At 45.7% G+C, this 23,726-nt stretch overlaps 1 protein-coding gene across 1 annotated transcript in view; it reads right to left on the bottom strand.

Moving 5' to 3' along the window:
• The window catches only part of DEFB109B (defensin beta 109B), a 42,652-nt gene that overhangs the window by 12,618 nt on the left and 6,308 nt on the right, over positions 1-23,726 (bottom strand). Inside the window, exon 2 of the mRNA XM_029933954.1 lies at positions 3,835-4,013. Within this exon, the coding sequence (XP_029789814.1) occupies positions 3,835-3,925 (91 nt within the window). The 5' untranslated portion in view covers positions 3,926-4,013. The remainder of the gene's footprint in view (positions 1-3,834; positions 4,014-23,726) is intronic.

Here is a 23,726-nt window from a genome sequence, read left to right as displayed (position 1 = left end):
CTTGCTTATTTTGAATTTATTTATTATTATTTATTGAGCATGTGCATTTGACCAGACACTATATTCCTGATTGAACTGTTAGCACGAACCACATTTTCTTCTAAATAAGAGTTCATTTTCTCACCAGTCAATTTGACACTCAGAATAATGGTTTTTGGTTTACTCTTAAGGACTCCAGAGCTGTAGGCAAAGGGATGGAAAGAGACTGGCAACTTGTCACAAATGGGACTGATGTTTGTGGGCAACGAAAGTGGTGGAAGTAGCCCAGCTTCCACACAGGCATATTTCCGTGGAAACTTACGACCTCCCCACGTCTGTGACCCACAGCTCTTGGTAACCACCAGTCTACTCAGTGCTTCTACGAGTTTAACTTTTCAGATTCCACATATAAGTGAGATCAGGCAGCTTTTGTCTTCCTGGGTCTCACTTCTGTCATTTGGCATCGCATCCTCAGGCTCCTCCATGTTGTTGCAAATAAATACATAAATCTTCATGTTGCACACTTTACACGTGTACAACATACATTTGTCAATGAGTCCTCAGCAAAGCTGGGGAAAACTTATAAAAATAACTTTAATGACCTTATTTTAGTTTCAGCTTTACCAAATCTTCAGTTGGCATGTGACTTCTTGAATGTCTTGTTGCTGTTAGTTGACTTGGTTTGATGGTCATCAGCTCAATGTTTTTCTTAGTCCACTGGCAAGCTCTGAGCAATTTTTTCCATTTGCTCAGTATGTGTGGTGTTTTTTCTGGTTCTGTCAATGGTATTCTCTTCCTTTCTCTTCTCCAATTGTGTTTTATTCTCTCATGTCCTTACTCCCATTTACTTATCTTCTCTATTCTGTCTTCTCTTTTTGTGCAACTGGCTTCTCCTAAGCATTCCCAAGTACTTATGAAGATTTAGACACATATCACAGAACAGTGATATGACTCATGCAGCAATTTCGCATCTGAATACCAGGCCCATATCTTCAGGGTTATACACTTCTGCCTGGAAGATGCCTAGGTCCCTAAAACTCAAGATGTTGAATCTGATCCTCATTCTCTCCTTGTCTGAATCTCAAAAATGAAGGAATGTAAAAACATCCTCTTCACTGTATTTTCTTTCTGGATTAACACCCTTTGACTTTAATCAGGAATCCAAGAATTATCATTCCAGAGCATTCATTTATTCACTAACTACAGTCAATGATAGCTCCTACGTGTTCCCTTCATGTGTCCCTTCTCTTCACCCAGGGTTATCACTCAGTTGTGTTCTCTTGCAGGTAAGTCCCATGACCATTCCCTTTTAGGCTGTCCCTTCCTGTCCATCTTCTTCATTGTTTCATTGCTAGACTCATTGTTTCTAAGTGCAAATGAGTCAGTCCATTCCATGATCAGAGCCAGCCAGTACATGGTGAGCTCCTCCTGCCCCAGCATGTGGTGCTCTGTAAGCTGCGTCTCATTCTCTTTGCCACCTCTCAGGTGCAATCACTTTGCCTCAACATTGCTGGTGCTGAACCTGTGATACACTGTGACCATCACATCTTGAGATCTTTACTCATATCTATTCATGTGTATGAAGCCCTCTCCAGCCCTCGAATTCACTTAGCAAACCATCTTTCATTTATAAGCATATATAATCAAAATTGCTTTTGTTAAATTAATATGGCTTTTTTTGTACTTTGACTAGTCTCACAAAAAGAATTCGTTCACTTCTTGTCTAACCCCATGTTCCCAAACATCCATGCTCTAACTTTTCACTTATTTTGATATAATCTTTCTGTTCTATGTCTGTTTCCTCCCATAAAACATTCAGATCCTTATGACAAGTAATACGGCTTACTAGTTTTTCAACCTAAGGCTCAGAAAAGTGCCTCGAAGATACTATATATTGGATATAAGATGACTGACTTTATTGAAAGCTGAATAAACAGATATTTTCAAATGACTGTTTGGGGTTGAGAAGTGGGGTGAAACTACAAAATGGCAGCCTTTTTCACAGAGGACCTAGAAGGAGGATGAAACTGAAAGAAGACGTGGAACTGAAGAAGAGGAGTGGGTGGAATTGCGGAGACCACGAGAGGAAAAGGAGCAAGAGGGCAGCATGGGGACACTGGAGTCCAAGAGCCCTTCCCTGGTCAGAGGCTTGTAGACTGGAGAGCCCCGTGCAGGTCTCACTGACGGATGCTCTCGTCATGTGGAAATGGACGGACTCTTCTTGGTTCAGCCTATCCTTAGAGTTGTCAAAATATTTAGCAGAGGATAAAAAGAGCAGCATGTGAACAACATGGAAGACTAACATTGGAAGCCTCATCAAAGCAGGAAATAGGAAATATTTATAGCTCCTCAATGGACAGGATAGTCTTAGTGGATATCAGATGCATATATGAATACTTAAATTGTAAAATTGTGAAGTACTTCCATGGACATAGTCATCTCATCTAAAATGATGAGTTTGAACTTGAAAAATTTTTTAAATTTTTAAAAAAATTTTTTATTGTTTTTATTTTTGAGAGAGAGAAAGACAGTGTAAGCAGGGGAGGGTCAGAGAGAGAGAGGGAGACACAGAATCTGAAGACAGGCTCCAGGCTCTGAGCTAGCTGTCAGCACAGAGGCTGATGCAGGGCTCAAACCCATGAATTGTGAGATCATGACCTGAGCCGAAGCCAGATGCTCAACCAATTGAGCCACCCAGGCACCCCATGTTTTAAATTTTTAAATTTTTTAAATTTATTTTTTTTGAGAGAGAGAGAGAGAGAGAGAGAGAGAGAGAAAGTATGAGTGGGGGAGGGGCAGAGAGAGAGAGAGGGAGACACAGAAGCTGAATCAGGCTCCAGGCTTCAAGCTGTCAGCACAAAACCCAATGTTGGGCTTGAACTCAGGAACTGTGAGATCATGACCTGAACTGAAGTTGGATGCTTAACCAACTGAGCCACCCAGGTGGCCCTGAACCTGACAACCTTTAATGACCATCTTAGCATTAAGGATTTATTAGAGCAGAGCATCACCTTTAGTGTTGTCTCCATTTCCCAGATCAACCATTCTCTTCCTCCACAGCTCATGGATGAGCACCCTGAAGCATGTGTCCCTCCTACTTGCTTCATTTTGGGACCAGATTTATGCTTTGGCACTGTTTCTGTGTGATTGTGACTTATTGTAAGAATCCCTTCCTAGATGCTGACTGGCACTCGGTCTTCTCAGTAACCCTTCCCTGGGGACTGTAACCCTCTTTCTAAAACTCTGTTCTGGGTCTGTGCCATTTATGCAGAATCACCGTGTGGCCAGTTTGCCTGGGATAGGTCTAATTTATGTTGCTCTTGTGATATAGTTATAACAGTGCTCCATTTACTTTACTTGCCAAAAGCATCTGTCTTAGATGAAAAAAAAGCATAACATCACCCTATCCCTGCTTTTACAACTATGGACATACCTATCCCATAATGAGAGCTTTGTATCATTACTTAATTTTGACTTCTGAATTTCTTTGGGAGCCAAATACTTATATGACAGATTCCCCAAGAAATACCCTTAGCCCTAGGTCCTGTTGATGGGATTCCGTCCCTCTCTTCCTCTGACCTGGTGAATAGATCTAATGGTAGATGCCTCTGAATTCCAATCCTTTTAAATCTGCCTGACTATAAATCAGTTGTCATGTCTCACTAGGGCATCCCAAGTCAAAGTAAGGATAAAGAAGAATGTGACTGTATCAGGCAAAGGAATGGTCTCCTTCCTATTTCACTGCATCATAATCCTAATGAAGCTGTTGATATCAGGCTTATGAACCCAGGATCTTGTCTGACCTTCCAGATGGCTTCCTAGATGGCAGAGCCGGTCAATTAGCCACGGCCTTACCTGGGGATAAGAGGGTCAAGAAGAGGAGCATGAAGAGAAGTGCATGGAGTCTCATGGCTGAATGACCAGTGAAGAAAAGAGGCATCAACATTCTTGGAGCCTGGAGTTGCTGAGCATGGCAGGTCCATGGCTATTTATGATGCTTTCTGGGCCTGTGGTTTGTTCTTGGTTAGTAGAGCCTAACAGAAAGGGAATAAGTCAATCTCCCACAGGAAATCTCCAGGGCCAAAGTACACAAAGGTGGTGGTAACTCATGGATGAGCAAGCACAAGGTCATACTGTCCATTTCCCACAGACTGAGGACATCCTTGTTGTCAGCTTGTTCTCTGCTGTGGCCCATGCATGTGTGCATGTACAGTCGATCATTCCTGTGTATCCCTGGTGCATCAGGCAGTGGGACAAAAACCAGGGCTATATCACATCCAGCACATAATGGGAGATGGAAAGTTAAGTGGGTACAGGCAATAGTCTAGGTATAGGACACAACCCAGAAGAGATGGTGGTTTTTTTAGTGTTAATTTCTCCCAAGGGGTAGGCATAGGGAGGGGTAATGAGAATGTCAGGAAAGGCTTGCTAACAAAGATGGTACAGAGCATGCTTCAAAAGAGGTTGGTGTTTTTTCTTTATGGCAACACTGTTATGTCGAAAGCATAATTCAGTCTCTTTTTAAACTTCATGTCCTTTTAAATATATTTTTAGTATTTAGGCATTTCTATTCTTATTAAGACCTGGAATTAAATCTGGAAAACACAGAAAAGTATAAAAACATTAAATTACTTGGAATCCCACTACTGAAATTCAACCATGGCTAAAGATTTTAGGAAACTTTTCCCAGTATAGGTATCCTTTGCTATCTTGGCAGAATCATCAGTATAATTGTACTTCATTCTAACCTAAATTGCACTCTGTAGATGAAAATCTACTCTGTTGGATATTACAATTGTCGGCTTCTCTGACGTTCCCAGTGACCCCTGCCTCCTTGGGTTCAGACCTTCGTGCAATCACCTTTCCGAAGAGGGGCTGCACGTGTGAATAGGATACTGCAGAATAGACGGGATGTTACTTTCTAGATTGGGTTAAAAAAAGACCACTTTTCCATCTTGTGCACCCTCTCTAACCCTTTTTCTGGCTTACTTGGTTGTGCTGAGTAAAGCCAGTGCCACATTCTAGGCTGCCTTATGAAAAGGCCTGTGTGGCAGGGGCCTGATGAGTGATTAGCTAATGCAGACCTGGGCCTGTCAACAATGACAGTCTGGGCCGAAAGCTGCACTGTGTGTATGTGGGAGCCTCACCAGAGCCCTTGAGCCAGAGGCACTCACCTGAGCCTCACCACATAAATTGTTTAGAAAGTAAATGCTTAGTTTTTTAGGCTGCTAAGTTTGGGGTAAGATATTGTGCAACAATAGATAATAATGCAATAACACATCTGTCCTCTGGCAAAAATGTTTTTATAGGGCATGAGTTCAGGTGTGAGGATGCCATACGTATCACAGTTGTGTTTCGGGTCTTTTCCAGCCTCGGGTTAAAGAGGAGAATGTAAAAAATATGTAAAATCATGATGGAAATTACCCTATCAACCTGCATACAGTTAGGCATCTGAGTGTGTGTGTGTGTGTGTGTGTGTGTGTGTGTGTGTGTAGGAGAGAAAGAGAGAGACGGGCGGCGGGGGAGGCGCGGGCGGGGAAGAGAGAGAATAAAGAAATACCATGGGGGGAAAAAATCATTGGCTCAAGAGTACTCCTTGTGACAAACAAACATTTGGTGTTTATTTTTCAACTTTATGCTCATTGTTGAAGGAAAGAGGAACAATGAATACTCCATGATAAAACTGTAAGAGGCATTTTAGATCCTGCTGGGAAAAAAATCATCCTTTTGGCAATAACCATAATGAGGAAGTGAGCACAAGCAATTACAATGGTCAGTTACAAATTCCATTTCATATCACCAGGGGCTATATATATAATCACAAGGAAAGGAAGCAAACAAATATCCATTTAGAGCTTTTGCTTGTTTCTTCTCTTTGCTTCATCCAGAGCTCCAGACAGATCATAGTTTATGGCCAACTGATTCTGAGTCAGAAAGAGCTATGAGTGCCAAATCCACCATGTCTTTGGATCTGAACCTAGGCAAATCTCATACATTTTCTGATTCACTCCCAATGTGGCCATTTCACTTTTGCTCAGCTCCTTCTCCCCTAACCCAACTCTGACTGCTGTCTCATCCCCTCCTCCCACTACCAAACCTCACTGAGCCACTAGCTATTTAAAAATACCATCTTATTTATTTTTTTATTTTCTAAATGTTATTTTCATTCATTCTGTACTTTTTTGCAGCATTTTATTCTTTATTTACACCCCAGCACGTATTGATTGCAGTGTAGAAGGAAATGCAATTCCTGTAAGATTTTGTTGTGTTCTGTTACATATATGGACCTACAAGTGTGTCATATGTTAAAGAATGAGGAAATTCACATTTTAAGTGTGTGAAATTATACTAAAATCCTTGGTGAATATTTGAATAGATATCTAAGAGAATTTTAATGATGGTCTTCTGCTAGTAGAGAAGTAAAAAACAGGAAAATGATGTTTCAGTGGATATACTATAGAACACGGTCACCGTCAGAATTATCATTCAATTTAGTTGAATAAAATTTTACATCTGACATTATTTTGCATCATAATCCTGTATACTATCTAAGAATGTTAGCTTCTCTGCTTGGTAAACCAGTGTAAGGAGGATTTTCATTATCATTTCCTTCCGGGTTATTGAGAATGTCTTTGAATTAGTTTATGCTTTCTTACCTTTGTGTTCATTTCGTTATTAAATTCCAGTTACACAGCAAGATGAGCAAATGTACTTGTCTGTGCTATTTTCACTTAGAAAGATTGAGGATCTTTGGTCAGTTCTCCTTATGTTCTGTAGAAAAGAGAAATTGAGGGGAGCCTGGCTGGCTCAGTCAGTTGAGCATCTCACTCTTGATTTCGGTTCAGGTCATGATCTCAAAGTTCATGAGTTCCAGCCCTGTATCGGACCCTGCACTGACAGTGTGGGACCTGCTTGGGTCTCTCTCTCTCTCTCTCTCTCTCTCTCTCTCTCTCTCTCTCTCTCTCTCCTGCACCTCCTCAGCTTGCTTGCTCACTCTCTCTTTCTCTCTCAAAGTCAAGAAACTTTAAAAAAAAGAAAAAGAGAAACTGAATTATAGTTCACATTTATAATGTTTAGAGGTGAACATATGTTTTCTAGATTTTACTTTACAAGCTGTTGATTTAGACCCTCTATTATCTTAATATATTTTTCAGCTATTTGATCTATCAATTGTGAGTGATGAAATACAGTCTTCATTACGCTTTGTCCCTTTATCTGTCAGGCACCGAGACCTGTCTGTAGGACAGAGAAAGTGGCAGCAGCCACAGGGGGCACAAGTAGTAGCCCTTAGAGCAGGAGTTATATGAACCAGATTCAGTTGATTAAAATATACTAGTATTTTGAACAAATTTAAAACCAGATTGGTTGCACAAGTAAGGAAGGGCTCAAAGGAGGGCTGAGGTTACCCACAGAGGGTGGCAGGCTCTAGGTGCTGCCCTTCAGGGGGACACATAAACGGAAGAGACCAGGAGCCTGCAGAAGTGTCCCCTGTGTCTCGGGCCCCTGAGGAGGGACATGCTGCCCAGCTGTCGCTGGCATTTTTGGAGGTCTGAGGAGAGATTTCTCAGCATCCTATAAAAAGGGGGCAGGAACTAGCTGTTGCTGGTGTCTCTGTGTGGGCCCCATGAGGTTGGCCCTGGCAGTGCCCTGACAAGGGGGACACTGCAGCTGACTGTCGCTGCTGTGGCAAAAGTGTGGTGCCTGGAGCAAAAGTGGGTGAGGAAGCCCCTTCCCCTTCTAGTGCCTAATTTGTGTTGTGACCCAATTGGAAGCAGTTCAGCAAAGGAGTCTGGGAGGCGTCGTCTGCCAGCCACCGTCCCAGCTTCCCCAGAGCAGGGGGACCCTGGGACACAGTGGTGCCACCGCAGAGGCAGCGTTCCACAATTTGAATAATCATAATTTCCTCTGACATGCAGATGTTTTAAGTGATGATGTTGTACACTCACTTATAATTTCTTGGACAGATTTGTAAGTCATCTAGGGAAACAGAGTTGCATGAGATCATGCAAGAGATTAAGCATGGAATGGGGAATGAATTCATCAGATGCGTTTGGACAATCAAACCTGATTCTAGCTGGGCCAGGAATCTGTCAGGCTTAGGAAAAGAGGAGAAGCAAAAGCAAGAAAGAAACAGTCTGGAAGAATAAAATATGTTAATAGTGACACTGAAGCATCCCAAAATTACTGTCATATGCTGCACGCCCATGAATTATGGGCACAGCATTCAGAGGAATAGATGTGCGAGTGAGTGGGTGCCTCGTGCCTGTTTGCAGGTGACCTGGCCTCTCCTAGGGAGACCGCGCGTGCTCTTGAGATAAGACTTTGATCCATGTCTCGTTCTTCTGGTTCTTCGGATTGTGTCAAAGCCCACAGCAGGTTTTCAACCGCAGCACTTTCAACATTTGGTGACAGATAATTCTTAATTCTCTGTCCTCAAGGTCGTTCCTGTCCACAGTAGGTGTTTAGTGTCACCCCTGGCTGCTGGTCACTAGACGCCAGTAGCACCTTCCTAATGGTCAGAACTAGTGTCTCCAGACATTGCCATTATATGCTGGGGGCAGACCCTTCTCCTGTCGGGAGCGCTGGTTTATGACACCTAAATCCCATGCAAGCTTTGTTTTTCTCTGGCTATTTGGACCAATTCTTAGGGCTGAGGCTTGACTCTAGGGTTATCAGGGTGCGGCTGACTTTGAAGGAACCCGGGAAGAAAGGAAAGTTACATGAGTGTATCTGGAGGAGGGCCACGCAGGATCCTTTCTCTGCTACCCGGTTGTGAGTGCACAGCGCTTTATACTCTGGGCTCTGAGAGAGAATGAGGTAGGTTTTCTGCATGACTGGACCTCCTCCAGGTAGTTATCTGCCCCCTTAGCTGTGCTGGGCCTCAGAGGTCCAGGGAAGTTACGGGAATATGGGGCTACTCTGGATGATCATGTTCTGGCTGGACAAGTAAAACAGAAGCTTAGAAATGAATCCTACCATGGCACTCCCGCTTAATGAGTAGAAGGCACAAGATATTAGAGTTATAGAAAGGGAGCAGCAAAGCCCTAAGACAGGAAGAGGATGATATTTGTTCTGTTGTATTTTAAATCAGAATTATTGGGCTATATCTTAAATGTGGTATACATTTTATTCATTAAAATTTAGTGTACATTTCTTTAAGTTTATTTTATTTATTCATTTTAATGTTTATTTGTTTTTTGAGAGAGAGGCAGAGTGCAACAAGGAGAAGGGCAGAGAGAGAGGGAGACACAGAATCTGAAGCAGGTTCCAGGCTCCGAGCTAGCCGTCAGCACAGAGCCTAATGCGGGGCTCAAAGTCACAAACCATGAGATCATGACCTGCGCCAAACTTGGATGCTTAACTAACTGAACCACCGTTCTTTATTAAAATAACACCCCTGTTTGTTTATTTTTTATCATCTCTGCACTCAACATGGGCCACAAACTCATGACCCTGAGATCAAGAGTCACATGCTCCTCTGACTGAGCCAGCCAGGCACCCCGAGATTTAGTGTACTTTTTTGTGAATTTTGAAAAATGGATATACTTGTGTAACCAACATCACAATCATGTGTTGAATGACTCCCTTACCTCCAAAAGTTTCCTCCTCTCCTTGTGCAGTCAACAGCTCAGGCCCCCAGCCCCTGACAGCCACTTATCTTTCCATCCATATAGTTTTGCTTTTTCTTGTTCCTTAAGTTTTGGTAGTTTGTTTCTTTAAAGGAATGTACCCTTTTTCATCAGAACTGTTGAATTTAATGACAGAAAGCAATGCCATATAAGACCTACTTATTGATCCAAGATCTGTTCCTTTCTTTTATTACCGATGTTGGTCATTTGTGTTTCATTTCTCCCTTTACTTTCTCACTCTCAGATCAGCATGTAAGGGGTTTGTACATTTTATTCATCTTTCTAATGAACCAACTTTTGATTTCATCTTTGCTTCTGTTGATTTTCTGTTTCATAAGTTTCTCTTATTATGTTTATTTCTCTCCTGTCTTTATTGTTTCAGATTTGTTCTTCTGTGTCAATATGAACATATGGACACTATAAATATATTTCAAAATGCTAATTTAGCTTCACTCCACACATTCTGATATGGTGTGGATATTTCTTTTTTATTCAGTCCACAATGCTACTCATTTTTATTCAGAGTGTGTTGTTGAATTCCCAGATATATGGGAATTTCCCAAATACTGAATATTGGTTTCTACTTTACATCTATTTGGGTCACAGAACATACTTTGTATGATTTTGATAATTTTGTTTATCAAGACTTGTTTTGTCTGATATGATTTTTTTTGTGGTTATATTGGTAAGTGCACATTTATAAAGAATGTTTAGGGCGCGTGGGTGGCTCAGTTGGTTGGGTGTGCAACTCTTGATTTCCGGCAAAGTCATGATCTCATGGTTTGTGAGATCATGCCCCACATTGGGCTCTGTGCTATCAGCTTGGGATTCTCTGACCCTCTATTTCTGCCCTTCCCCTGCTCACATGCTCTCTCTTTGTCTCTCAAAATTAAATAAGCAAACTTAGAAAGAATGTTTATTCTGCAATGGTTGTGTGAAGTTTTTAAATAATATTCATTAAATAAGTTGGTTGTCATATTATCCAGATCTTTTATATGCTTACTGGATGTCCTCTTGTGTTACTGATAACTAAAAAAGAAAAATTTTATTGAAATATAATTGATACATAGCATGATGATTCACTGTGTGTATATTGTGATCACAGTAAGTCGTATTAACATCTGTCAGCACACACATGCTTACAAATTTTGTTTCCTTGTGATGAGAACTTTTAAGATTTACTCTTTCAGCAACTTCCAAACATGGAGTATTATTAACTATAACCACAGTCCTGTGCCTGACATCCTGAGGGCTCATCTGTTTTATAACTGGGAGTTTGTACCTTTTGATCCCCTTTACCCATTTCACTGTGCATCCCCTACCTTTGCCTCTGGCACCTGCCAATTTTTCCCTGTATCATTGAGTTTGAGTTTTTGTTGTTCTTTTTTTCTTTGGATTACACATACAAGTAAATCAGATGGCATTTGTCTTGCTGTATCTATCTGACTAATGTCACTGTACTGCCATCAGGATCCATCCATATTGTCATAAATGGCAGGAACCCCATATCTTCATGGCTGAGGAATAGCCCATCGTGTCTGTGTGTATATCATTTCCTTCCTCCACCCCTCCCTGGAACCTGTGAATATGTCACCTCCCATGAGGAGGTTGCGGGGGAAGTGGGAACTGAGGATTCTCATCAGCTGGTCTTAAAATAGGGAGATTATCTTCAGTTATCTAGGGAGGCTCAATTTAATGACAAGGCTCCTAAGAAAGGAGAAGACAGAGGCAGAAGGTTAGGTTTGAGTGTTAGGATATGAGAAGGCTTCAAGCCTGATGCTGGCTTTAAAGATGGGTGAGTATGATGGCTCATGATGCACAGGATTTCCGGCAAAGTCATGATCTCATGGTTTGTGAGATAAACATTCCACATTGCTGCCCCAACCATGGAGGAAGGGAACCAGAGAGCTTCTGGAAGGGAACTCAGCCCTGCTGATACCTTAATTTTACCCCATTGAGATCCACATCCATGGATCTGTGGTTAGATTCTGACCTACAGAATTATCAGATAATGAACTACTTTGCTGTAAGCCACTAACTAGTAATTTATTAGGCAGGCATAGGAAGCAATGCAGTGGCTTACAGGGTGGAAGGGGAGGGTGAATAGTAATGCCCAGTGACAGGTGGGAACTTGAGAAATTCCACGGATCTCTGCCAGGAACACATGGACAGGCCAGAGCACTACCTCTGGAAAAGATGTAGAAGAGGTTGTCTTGTATCTGGGTGCTGCTCTGTCTGGGAAATCTAACTGAGAGTTCCCTGCACATTGCCTCTTTGTCGGGGAGGAGACCCCACAAGGCTGCATGGAGCAGGTCACACACTTCCCCAGCGGAAAGGGGAGTGATGCCCCGGATGGGGATTCAGGGGCGGCAGCACCTCGCAAACAACAGGTATGATCACAGCTCCCTCATCCAACCCTGGCCATTTAACTAGAAGCTCGTCTGCACCCACAGAAAGATGGGAACCAAACAGTAATGGAGTGAAAATGTACAATAGGAACTTTTGAAGTCGGTCTTGTGTTTGCTGGGTTTGCTTTATTATTTATTGAGGGCTTCGTAAGAATCCTTGTGAGAAGACAGAAAGAGAGAGCACAAAATAGAGAATAAGATGTCAAGAGACACACAAAGCTTCAAAAAGAATTCATCTCTCCTCCGGCATTGTAAGCTCCATGAAGGGTTCATTCCCCACGGACAGGCTGCATGTTTGGCCATTTAAACATTGCCCAGCGTGGTCTTCTGTTTCAAGGCAGAAATCTGTTCACAGACCTCCTTGAATTTGCCCCTGGCGTCACAGAAAGGAGGGTTATTGTAATTATTTATAAGCCTCCCTGAATTTTTTAAAAAAGGTTTTTTTTTTGTTTTTTTTTTACTATTTATTTATTTTTGACAGAGACTGAGTGTGAACAGGGGAGGGGCAGAGAGAGAGGGAAACACAGAATCTGAGCAGGCTCCAAGCTCTAAGCTGTCAGCACAGAGCTGGACACGGGGCTCAAATGCATAAACTATGAGATCATGGCCTGAGCCAAAGTGGGACACCACCCAGGCACCCCAAAGGCATTTTTCTTACTTTTTTGTTGTTGTTAGTTCTTGTTACTGAATCTTATCTATTGTACAATATCATATCTAGCTGTTGGCTTTCAAAACAGCAGCCAGAGTTACCCTGAACATAACAGATGACCTGGTTCAATTAGTTAACTTACAGATGAGGAAATGAGGCCAAGGAAAAAAAAGCAACTTGGCCAAGGTCGCCTGATGATTTGGTGAAGGCGGGGGTGGGGTGGGGGATGGCGGACAGACTCCCACTCTGTATCCCCCTCCCCTCTCCTGGCTTCCAAAAGGAAAGCTTCGTTCCCGCCGCAGATGACCCCTCGGGAGCAGGAGAGACCCCGGTGCACCCCATGCCTCCCAGCACAGTTATCAGAAATGTGTTCGCCTCTGCCTTTCTAAACACCATACTATTTTCCTTTCTTTTGGTTGAGTGAAAATAGAAGAAAACAAAAAAAGAATTAGTTTTTAAAATTTGGAAGTGTTTAGTTTTCCAACCAACCCAGATGGTTAGTAAGGGTGACCACTTAGTATGTACCAACCAGACGGGTCTATGGCAAGGCCACGTGCACACCTGTCTTTAAGCTGAAGTTCCCAGCTCTGTGTGCTCCCGAGTTAATAGCCTTGGTCATGGCCTCGCCTTCCACCAGGTCCGGGAATCAGAGAACCAAAGCAGCAGTGGAGCCTTGGCAGGGAGGAGGTGTAGACCAAGCCTTGAGTGACAGTTAGCTCCCTCCTGCAGTCTGGGGGAGGCCTCACTTTATAGGGTCTTGACTTTTCCTCTATAAAATATGAAAAGTAGACTAGAGCATCAAGACCAGTTGGAATCCTATCAACGACAGTGAATGATTTTATGGTATCTGCATCTATCATAGCTTCTCTGCTCATTGTAACAAGGATAAGTGTTCTTTTGTTTTGTTAAAAAATACTTCTGCAGGGTGCCTGCGTGGCTCAGCCAGTTAAGCCTCTGACTTCCACTGAGGTCATGATCTGGTGGTTCATGAGTTCGAGCTCTGCATTGCGCACTGTGCTGACAGCTCAGAGCCTGGAGCCTGCTTTGGATTCTGTGTCTCTCTCTCTCTCTCTCTCTCTCTGCCCCTTCCCCACTCATGCTCTGTCTGTCTCTCTCTCTCTAAAAAATAGACATTAAAAAATGTTTAAAAAATACTTCCACATCATTTAAAAGAATACTTATTCTGAGGCACCTGGGTGGCTCAGTAGGTTCAGCATCCGACTTCTGCTTAGGTCATGATCTGGCAGTTCATGAGTTTGAGCCCTGTGTCAGGCTCTGTGCTGACAGCTCAGAGCCTGGAGCCTGCTGAGGAGTCTGTGTCTCCCTCTCTCTCTGCCCCACTCTCTCTCTCTGTCTCTCTCTCTCTCTCAAAAATAAGTAAACATTTAAATAAATAAATAAAAGAATACTTATTCTTCCCTTTAAATAAGAGAAACATTTACAAGTTAATTTCATAATGAGCTCCGCGAGGCTCTTACACATCAGCTCTTCCCAGCGGGATGGAGTAACTAGACCCCAGACCCAGGGATATGGTTCCAGAACATTGCTCACCCCAAAACCCTTGTGAGTGTGGAACGGTGGACATGCTTCACACACATGCACACACACAGATTATTTCAGGAGCAAGCTGCGATGAAAGCCTTGGAGAGACAGCCTCGGCCACTCCCAGTGCCCAACTTCTGCCGTGAATTTCCATCCAAAGCCTGTTTCTCTATTCAGGCCCTCTAAGGCCAAGGGCTTGGAGCCTTCCAACTCATGTTGCTTTATGCTTTTGTCATTCTTTTGGTTGCATCTTATTCCTCTCATACCTCTCACTCAGGAGTGAGCCGTCTTGTGCCAAGGCTCTCTTTTGGGGCACAGTGACTCTCTCCTGGGCTGTTCAGCACCGGAGTGACTGGCCTGTGACTTCTTGCGAATTAGGGGCCATCTTATCTTCCTTGGTGTGCCTGCTTCCTGGCAAGGGGCTTGACTACTGTGGGTGCCTGACTGGCCTCCAATCCCTTCTGCGCACCTGCCTCTCTCTCTCCTCTGCTTCCTCCAGACTGGCTCCCCTGGGGCGGAGTTCCAGTTACTTTATAAGCTGGACCCTCCCTACCAACCTGTCTACCCATCAGCAGTAAGCAGCCCCTTAAAACCCAGACTTCGCTAGGCAAGTCAGGATTCACCAAGGCTAGCCATGCCCCATTATATTTTCTGTTGGAAACTTTGGGGAGCATCCTTTTGCAGACAACATAAAATGCAGCAATCAACAGTTCCCTAACCTATAAGAGGTTGGTCCGCTCCTCTCATCTCTGCCTGTTTTCCTATACCTTCCCTTCCCAATCCTCAAGGCCCCAGATTGTCAGGAGCAGATGACAAAACATTCCACTTGATGGAGAACAGGAAGTTGCTCGTTCCTCCGTGGATCTGTAGGTCCCAAGTTCTAGGGAATTTAATGATCCATTTTGGGCATCTGGCCACTTTCTTGGGTGAAACAAGGAGTGCCCCACACAATTATATATCTGTGCAGGGCACCTCACACCTGTGACCCATGTTGCACACTGAATGCAGGAAGATACACTCCACTGGGTGTCATTGCTGATGCCTGTGTTTAAGTTCGACGTTATAAGACTAGATGTCAAAAAGGGGGGGATTAGGAGTTGGGATGGAGCCTCAAGGGAAACAGTCAAGCCTAGGGGACCAGCAGCATGAAGGAGAAAAGGATTGGACATTTCATAGATCAGAGGAAGCCTTTCAAGGAGACCCCCCTTTCTCGTCCCTCTGCTGGGGTCCCTACAGCTCTGGCGTGGCTCTGACACCAATATCTTGGGCTAGGGACTCTTGCTGTTGGGAGGTAGATGACTTTGCAAACCAACAATTACTAGAAGAATGCACCATTTGGGAGTTTCCTGGATCTAGAAACTATGGGTAAACTTGCCTAACTAAATCCATCGTCAGTGGTGGAACAGAGGGTTTCTGACACTTGAAGCACCCTGCCTGCCCTTCATCTGACTGGGAGCTGCCCATGGGGACTGATGAGGCAGGTGGCCGCAGGTCTCAGCCACAGGGCCCTCCGGGTTTCCTACGAGCCCCCTGCTCAGGGCACAGGTGATGGCGATTCTGCTCCAAGTACTGGATCCCTGGAAGGTCTCAGGCACTCGACTCTTACCAAGACTTCAGCAGAGTTTCTTTGTTACCTGGTAGAACTTGCCTCACAGAGAAGAGAATGGTAAAGAGGAGGGCTGGAGAGGAGAGGGCTTGGCTTCATTTCCAAGAGACAGGGAGGACTTCCCTCTGCGGCTCTCCGGCACTGGCAGAATGTCTTTGTCTGGGTGGTAAGCACCCTTCTGTACCTCATTAGGGATGTTCATGGACACAGGTGTTCCATGCATACACAATGGCCTTCAAGGGAAGACTGGGCATCCTTGTTTTGTTGGACACCCGGTTCCGTAGGAGGGTGTGGGTGCACCGTTTTGATCAGAAAAGCTTGTTAAATGGGGACAGAAGCTCCAGACACATTGGCAGCAAATCAAAGTGTACAAACAGAGCTGTGTAGATTCAGTTACAAGGAGACACCAGTCGGTCTAGTTAGTGACTAGACATTTTGTCAGTGAATACTGCCCTGGCTTTACTAATAATTAACCACCACACTCACTCCTGGTCTGAATGCCCCAGATGCCCTGCTCCAGGGATGGGGACACACACATACCTCCTCACTGAGGTGTGGGCTTCTTACTTGTGGGGACCACATTTTGCTACTTGAAGGGTCATTTACTTTGCAGGGCAGTGACATGCCACTGAACATGGAGACACAAGGTCCAGATGTAGGTGCTGAATCCCCAGACCTGTGATGACTAGGGGCATGGACGTTGGCAGGAATATTGTCTTCCTTGGATGCCCACAGCGCCCACACAAATCTGGATCTGTTGACTCCACATCAGGGGTCTCTTAATCATTATTGTGCATGAAACTAACAGGGAAAGTTGCTGTATAATGTGGACACTTAGATGCATTCAGCATTTTCAGTGTGCTAGGGTGGGGTGGAGCCTGCAAGTCTGCTTTTGCAAGGCTCTGGGAGTTACTCTGAAATGTAATCTGGAATGTTCATTGGAAGACGTCAACTTGAATCTTCTCTAAGATTCTTTCTAACTCTACTATCAGAGAATCCTAAGTTCTCTTGTCTTAGGATAAATCTCATGTTTGGTTTTTGTGTCTGACAACAGCATAGGACCAGAGTCCTTCGCCCTCCCCTCAGGATTCCTCTCCTCAAGAGGTCCACACACGAGTCTCTGTGCTCAAGCATGCCCACTGGCAGCTAGCCTCTCCCTCTGGTGGCTCACGTGTGCGACCGTGGAGCACAGGCCGTGGTGCATCTTCAACTCGGACTCCAACCCACCCCCGTACACGACCTCCTCATTCACTTAGAGGAGACTGTGCCATGATTGCTACCTCCTTAGTTTAATATTACTGTAACTATCAAATTCACTAGTATTTGGCATTTTTGTTCATTATCAGGACAGTTCTGATTGTTATTCACCATCAATTTTTATTAATTCTTACCATTCTTACCATGGGCCATTTTTGTGGGGTTGTGCAACACTGGACAGAGGTTCACTGTTGACAAAGGTGGCATGATTTACTGAAGGTGATTTCAGACACGCACACACAGGCTGCCCCCCTGCTCTCACTCCACCATTTGCGTGTCCTTGCAGTTGAAGAGCCTCTGGGATAATGCAGCAATTCCCCTGAGGACCCAACAACCTCGTTTGCTGTCCTGTCTCCTTGGCACATCCAGGTCACCACTGAATGCTCTACGCTAACACGGGGCACAGGATCTGCCCCTGCAGGCGTGGGCGAGCCGTGAACGACACCCGTAACATTCCTGAGACTCCTCTGTAGGCAGAGAGGGTGTCCAGGGGAGCATTCTTGATCTCCTGAGCCCCTCAACATTTACAAGTGCCCTCACGGTGCCAGTTCCTCTTGTTCTGGCATTGATGCCCCAGGAGATCCATCCCAAAATTTCCTTCTAGGTCTGTGCAGGGCCCTGGGAACTGCCCTGCTGTCCTGGGAAGGATGGGCACGGTGTCTATACAGGCATGTGCCTTAGAATTTTGTGTCAGCTCAGAGCGCCGACATTGCCACTCCTGAAGAGTGTCCTAGGCCTGCCTGAACCTCAGGAAATAGTTCTAAGTACCTTTAGGTGTCCTGGAAATGCAGGTACTGCCCTGAAGGCACAGAGAGTAATCTTCTGGCCTGAGCAAGGGCAGCCTTCAGTAGGTCAGGGCATCCTTGAACTGCTTGTGTTTGTCTGTCGCCCCCTGCTGGTCCAGGAACAGGATTGAGGACACCTTCTCACAGCCCCACTGCAGTCACCCAGCCCTGTCTCCCCCAAACAAGACCCCCAGGGTTCTGTGGGGAAGAGCTGTTGGAAGGGTGTTGGGGCAGCAAGGGCTGAGGCAGTGTTGGGATCTAACATAGGTATGGTTGGGGCTTCTATGCGTGGAGGGTGGGTCTGGCTCCTGCCTGCCCTGCTTGGAGCCCAGAAGGTCAGTCGGGGCAGGTGGGGCAGAACTTCAGACACCGCGTGGGTGTGAGTGATGGGCAGGCCAGGACAAAAGTCCCTCTGTTTTCCTCAGGACACCCCTCTGGGCTTTGTGCGGGAGTGTTCACACTCCTTGTCCTCCTCGGCTCTCTGTTTTCCTCTGCTGCTACCTTCTGCCTTTTTTTTTTTTTTTTTTTTTTTTTTTTGTGCAGACCTTGGGGCTCTGGCATCAAACTGTCCTATGACGCCCAAAATTGACCCCTTGCCATTCGTACAGGGGGGTCTGTACTCTCACCTCCCATTACCTTGAGTGTATTGTTCTTGTCATTAGTGGCGGTGGTGTTACTATAACCATTATACTGGTTATCATTTCATTTTCATTGTTATTCTTTCATTGTTATTCTTATGAGTATTTTTGTAGTAACAGTATTCATCTATTTTTTTCTTATTATGGATTATTATTTTTTAAGTTTATTTATTCATTTTGAGAGGGGTTAGGGGCAGAGAGAGAGGAAAGAGCCAGAATCCCAAGCTGGTTCTGCACTGTCTGTGCAGATGTGGGGCTGGAACTCATGAACCGTGAGATCATGACCTGAGCTGAAGTTAGATGCTTAACCAACTGAGCCAACCAGGCACCCCATGGAGTATACTTTTTTTTTCTGTTTTTTATTTATTTTTGAGAGACAGAGAGAGCGAGAGAGAGCGAGCGTACAAGCAGGGCAGGGTCAGAAAGAGAGGGAGACACAGAATGCGAAACAGGCCCTAGGCTCTGAGCTAGCTGTCAGCACAGAGCCCAATGTGGGGCTCAAACCTACAAACTGTGAGATCATGACCTGAGCTGGCTTAACCAACTGAGCCACCCAGGCGCCCCTGGATTATACTTTTGTGGTTTCCCGTAGGACTTGGGAAACCCTGGGGTCACTCAGGTGGGCAGGTGGACACTCCTGTGCCTTCCTGCATGGAAACAGGATTTCTGGGGCCACTGAGGGGCTGTGAATGCTTCCAGCAGTGTGAGTGGTCTGCGGGCGCCCTTGTCACACCTCAGTTTTTGTCAGTGTTGCCTCCCTGGCTCCGAGCTGAGAGGCCTGGGAAATACTAAGGCTGCTGGGGCAGGCTGGGACCCAGAACATGTCCGTAAGCACACACAGACCTCGGACGCTGTCCCTGGGCCTCCACATGGGGCAGTGGCAATTCCCCAGGTACCCAAGCTGACACAGACCATGTTGCAAGAGGCAGGCTGCCGCGCCACCTTGTGCGGGCCATCATCATGGGTCTCTGTGCCCCCCAAAGACTTGCATTTCATGCCAGCAGGAGGGGGATTGCTGGATCCCTAGGTTGCCTCAGAGTAGTTTTTTGTGGCTCTCACTGGCCAAAGATACCCTTGAGGAGGCTTGAAGGCTGCCCAACGCCATTGCTAGGCCCCTAAGGGGACTTGTAAAATTGTCTAAGATCTCAGGAGGGCATAGGGTGCCTTTCCAGGTGACCTCAGGTCAGGGCCTGCCACCGGAGGGGATGGGGGGTCTTTCAGGAGCTTGTCCTGTAAAAAGGGTGTCTGTGGGTGACCCTCATGGTCATCTCCAGCACCTAGACACCCTTCCTGAATAGAGAAGCTATATGCAGTGCTATAAGACAGAATCAATTATAACCAGTCATAACAATGGTCATGATGAAAACCGATGGGTATCAACAATGATGACAGGCATCGTGATACTAACACTCATACCTATTGACTATATTGACAATAATACTAAACCTATTGACTTGGGACAAAGGGAATGGGTTTCCCTTAGTGAATGACAGGTGCAGATACTGGGCCTCAGGGGGTAGTTTGGTGTCCCAGGAGGCAGAGAGGAACAGCCAGGAAGATAAGAAAATCAGCTGGGAGGTAGGTGTGTGCAAACACGGGGAACCTGAAAGGAACCCCAAGCCCTGAGCCTCCATGCTAACCAACACCCAGAGCTTTGGGGACATGAGACAGCTGGCTGATGGGGCAGGGCTCTGTCCCAAGAAAGCAGGGATCCAGACCCACATATGGCACCCAGAAGCCCAAAGTGACAGACAACAAGCCCCAAGCATTGTGTCATCCCCAAACATCTGGCTGCCCTTCTTCTGTCTGCTCTCACGTGGCCTCATGGCTGGGACATCTGGGTACTTGTGTCTCCTTCAAAGGCTGCTGGATGGGGTCACTCTCCATTCTCCCCAACCTGCAGTGACGGGACAGCCAAAACCAGTGGTTCCCAGCTTTCCTAGATGATTCCGAGTTTGCTCCAGCAGACCAGTCACCCACTCAGTGCCTTTTCGTATTGCTCCACCCATCCCTGGCTTAAAAAATGTCCAGATGCTCGGGAATTCTGGGAAGCACTGTGTAGGGGACCTTTGCCTGTAGTGGTAGATCCACGGGCTTCTGGACAGTCTTAGAAACTCTTCCAGAGACTCCAGTGAGCAGGTGGGCCCTTTGCTGCTGTTCCAGCTACAAAGCAGTCGTTCTGGGCCCTAAGTGGATTCCCCCTGGGATCTCAGTTGGGTAACAGAAACCGTTTACCATGCATGACAGCTGGCATAAGGGGCATGTGGACCTTAGTTTTCTTAGAAAAATTGTAGGCAGCCCAGTGGACACAAGGAAGCCTTCTCTAGGGCCTGCAGGGCTGCATATAGAGTTGCTGGCATGTGGAGGACGTGTCTAATATTTTCCAGAGCCTAAGGTAAGACCAGGGTGTCCTTTCCAAGTCTCCCCTTCTGGAATGGGCAAGTGCCTGCATCCAGAAGGAACTTGAACTATTTCAGGGGCCCGTCCTTTGAACCAGCACCAGCAGTACATCAGGAGCCTCGAGGCGCTGGGTCTACGTATGTCTCTGGGTTACTTTTCTAATCATCTCCAGTAGACTGGACAGCCTTCACAAACAGAGAAAGTTTAATTTTTTTTATGCTTTCATTTTATTTTTGAGACACAGAGCACTAGTGAGGGAGGGGCAGAGAGAGGGGAGACACAGAATCTGAAGCAGGGAGACTCTGAGCTGTCAGCACAGAGCCCGATGTAGGGGTTGAACTTACAGTCTCTGAGATCACGATCTAAGCTGAAGTTGGACACTTAACCAAATAAGCCACCCAGGTGCCCCACGAACTGGGAAACTTTATACAACATGACATAACAATCACACACGATATCCACGATAAGAACCATAATAATATATGGTGAGTAATAATCCCAGTGATGATCATGACACAAATATTAGTCATTCTAATGAAGATATTACGAAAGACATGGAGATTGAGAACAGATTTCTCTGAGTGTCTGACAGTGTATGGATACGGGGGCCCATGGAGGGGTCCGGAGACAGAGTCCTAGGACCGCACTGTGAAATGTGGTCTGTGAGGCAAAGAAGAGCAGTAGCAGGGGCAAGGAAACAAGCCATATGAGGCCACGTGTGAACGTGGGGCCTCGTGCGCCAGCTCTGGGACGCATTGCTACTTATCAATATAAGGGACACTGGTCCAGCTCCTGCCTGCCACAGGCCACTCAGAGGCTTTCAGTAGTTTTGCCTCATGGATGGCGGGGCAGCGGTCCCAATGAGGAAGTAGTGACCAGCCCCACGTGGCCCCCTCCAGGTCTCGGAGGCTCTGCTTACGTGGGGCACCAAGCCCCCTGCTCTCCAACACATCTAACCCCCTGGCTGGCCTGCTGCCATCCGGCTTTCCCGAGCCCCATGATGGTAGAGGGATCTCCGTACCAGTGTTCACCAAAGCCCACTGGAGGGCATCATCCTGTACTTCTCCACCAGCAGGGGGCAAAACAGGCCAGCATCTGTGGTTCAGGGCCTCTGTAGAGGACTTTGAAAACTCCGAGGTTGCTCAGGCTGGCAGGTAGCCCTCTCCGAGACATGCAGGAGAGCTCCAGCCTTACACACCCGAGAGTACTTAGAAGACTCCCAGAGGCTCGTGCAGTCCTAGGACACCCTTTGTGCAAATCAAATGTGTACAGTGGTGGCTCCTTGAACTCAGAAATGAACTTGCAAAAATCTGGGGAGAGTCTAGAGGAAGGAAAAAAAAAACTCCACTGCCATTCCAGAGAGAAAGGAACAATTTCGTTACCTGCAAGAGACTCCTGCATCAAAGTTCTTGAGTTGGAGGAGCACGCAGAAGAAACCGAAACCAAATGAATATGCCTTAGCCCAGTGGAAATTCCTCCAGAACAATCCCAGCCAAAGCCTGAATCCAACCTTGGGAAAGTAGAATTCCCCCTGCCTTCCAGTGTTGTCATGATTCACTAGTCAAAATGCAGCTCGGGAAACCCTGAATGGGAAAACCACCTGCTCAACCCACTGCCACCTGTGCACACCGGCAAAGCCCTGTGTCGGGAAGAGTTCCAGGCATGACAGGAAGAGTAGTAACAGGTCTCTAGATGTATCCCAGTAATCTCTGTCCAAGTGTTGACACACGACAATGCACACACACACACACACACACACAGTTGGATGTGTGGATGAGGAAGTGAAGACAGAAGGTTTGCGTTGTGCCTGCAGGTAGCAGAGACAATAATCCAGGGCGAGCTCATACATAGGACATAATGTGTGACTTGGTTCGCAGTTGTCTAGACAGGTGGGGGCACTGTCTTTCTGCCTGCGTTTATGGGACATCACAGGTAGTGTGCATGTGTGTGCGCCGGGTTTGGGGCTGTAGGTCTGCACAGCAGGATTTCTGAAGAGGATGGGTCTTTTTCCTGGGTCTGAGGATTTGCCGTTTTGGTGTGAGACAAGTCAGCTGATGATGGGCAGAGGGCATTTCTGTTTTTGCGACATGCAACCCATGTTCAGTGACCTGGAAGAACTGTACTGGGAATGTATTTGTGTGATGTGTGGGTGGGGTTTTTGCTTTCACGTATTTTCTACTGGTATTTAGTGTTGTCAAAGTAAGCTCAGTTTTTGGCAATTGTCAAAATAAGTTCAATGGGGCATTCTCATAGCTTCGGGCTGGGCTGTCTGCATAGCTTCGGGCATGTTTATTACACATTTTGTGGTTCATCTGGGGGAGTCTATGGGGTAAGTGTGTAAATCTGGGGTTACAGACGTGTGTGCACGTCGCCTGGCCTTGGTCAGATTTGGGATTCTGTATTTGGAGACAAGTTCGCTTTATATGCATTCAGAAGTGAGGGGAGTATGTGTTTATGTTCTACATAAAGAGGATGTTAGAATTCATAGACTTTTGTGGTTAGAGAGATTGTAGATAAATGGTTTATTTGAAAATTAGGAGCAAGAGACCCCCTGCATTAATAATAGAGGCTTTCATAGAAATGTAAATGAGTCAGGAATACTTTTTCCCATGATCGAGGCTACATGGTATTAATATCTTATAAAGTTGTTCCAATTTCCACTTCTCACCAAAAAGTCATCTGCCACTTTTCATTAAATGAATAGTAAAGATGATTACTGAGGACTCCCCCACCCCCACATACACACCCACCATCCCTGCAGGTGCCACACCGTGAGGGGTGTCCTGAGGGGCCAGGAACACATTGTCCTGGCTGTGATGACCCAAGGTGGGCA

The sequence above is a fragment of the Suricata suricatta genome, chromosome 1 (assembly GCF_006229205.1).
Source record: "Suricata suricatta isolate VVHF042 chromosome 1, meerkat_22Aug2017_6uvM2_HiC, whole genome shotgun sequence".
NCBI classification, from domain to species: domain Eukaryota; kingdom Metazoa; phylum Chordata; class Mammalia; order Carnivora; family Herpestidae; genus Suricata; species Suricata suricatta.
The sequence above is the reverse complement of the archived record's forward strand: the minus strand, read 5'-3'. Positions and strand labels throughout refer to the sequence as shown.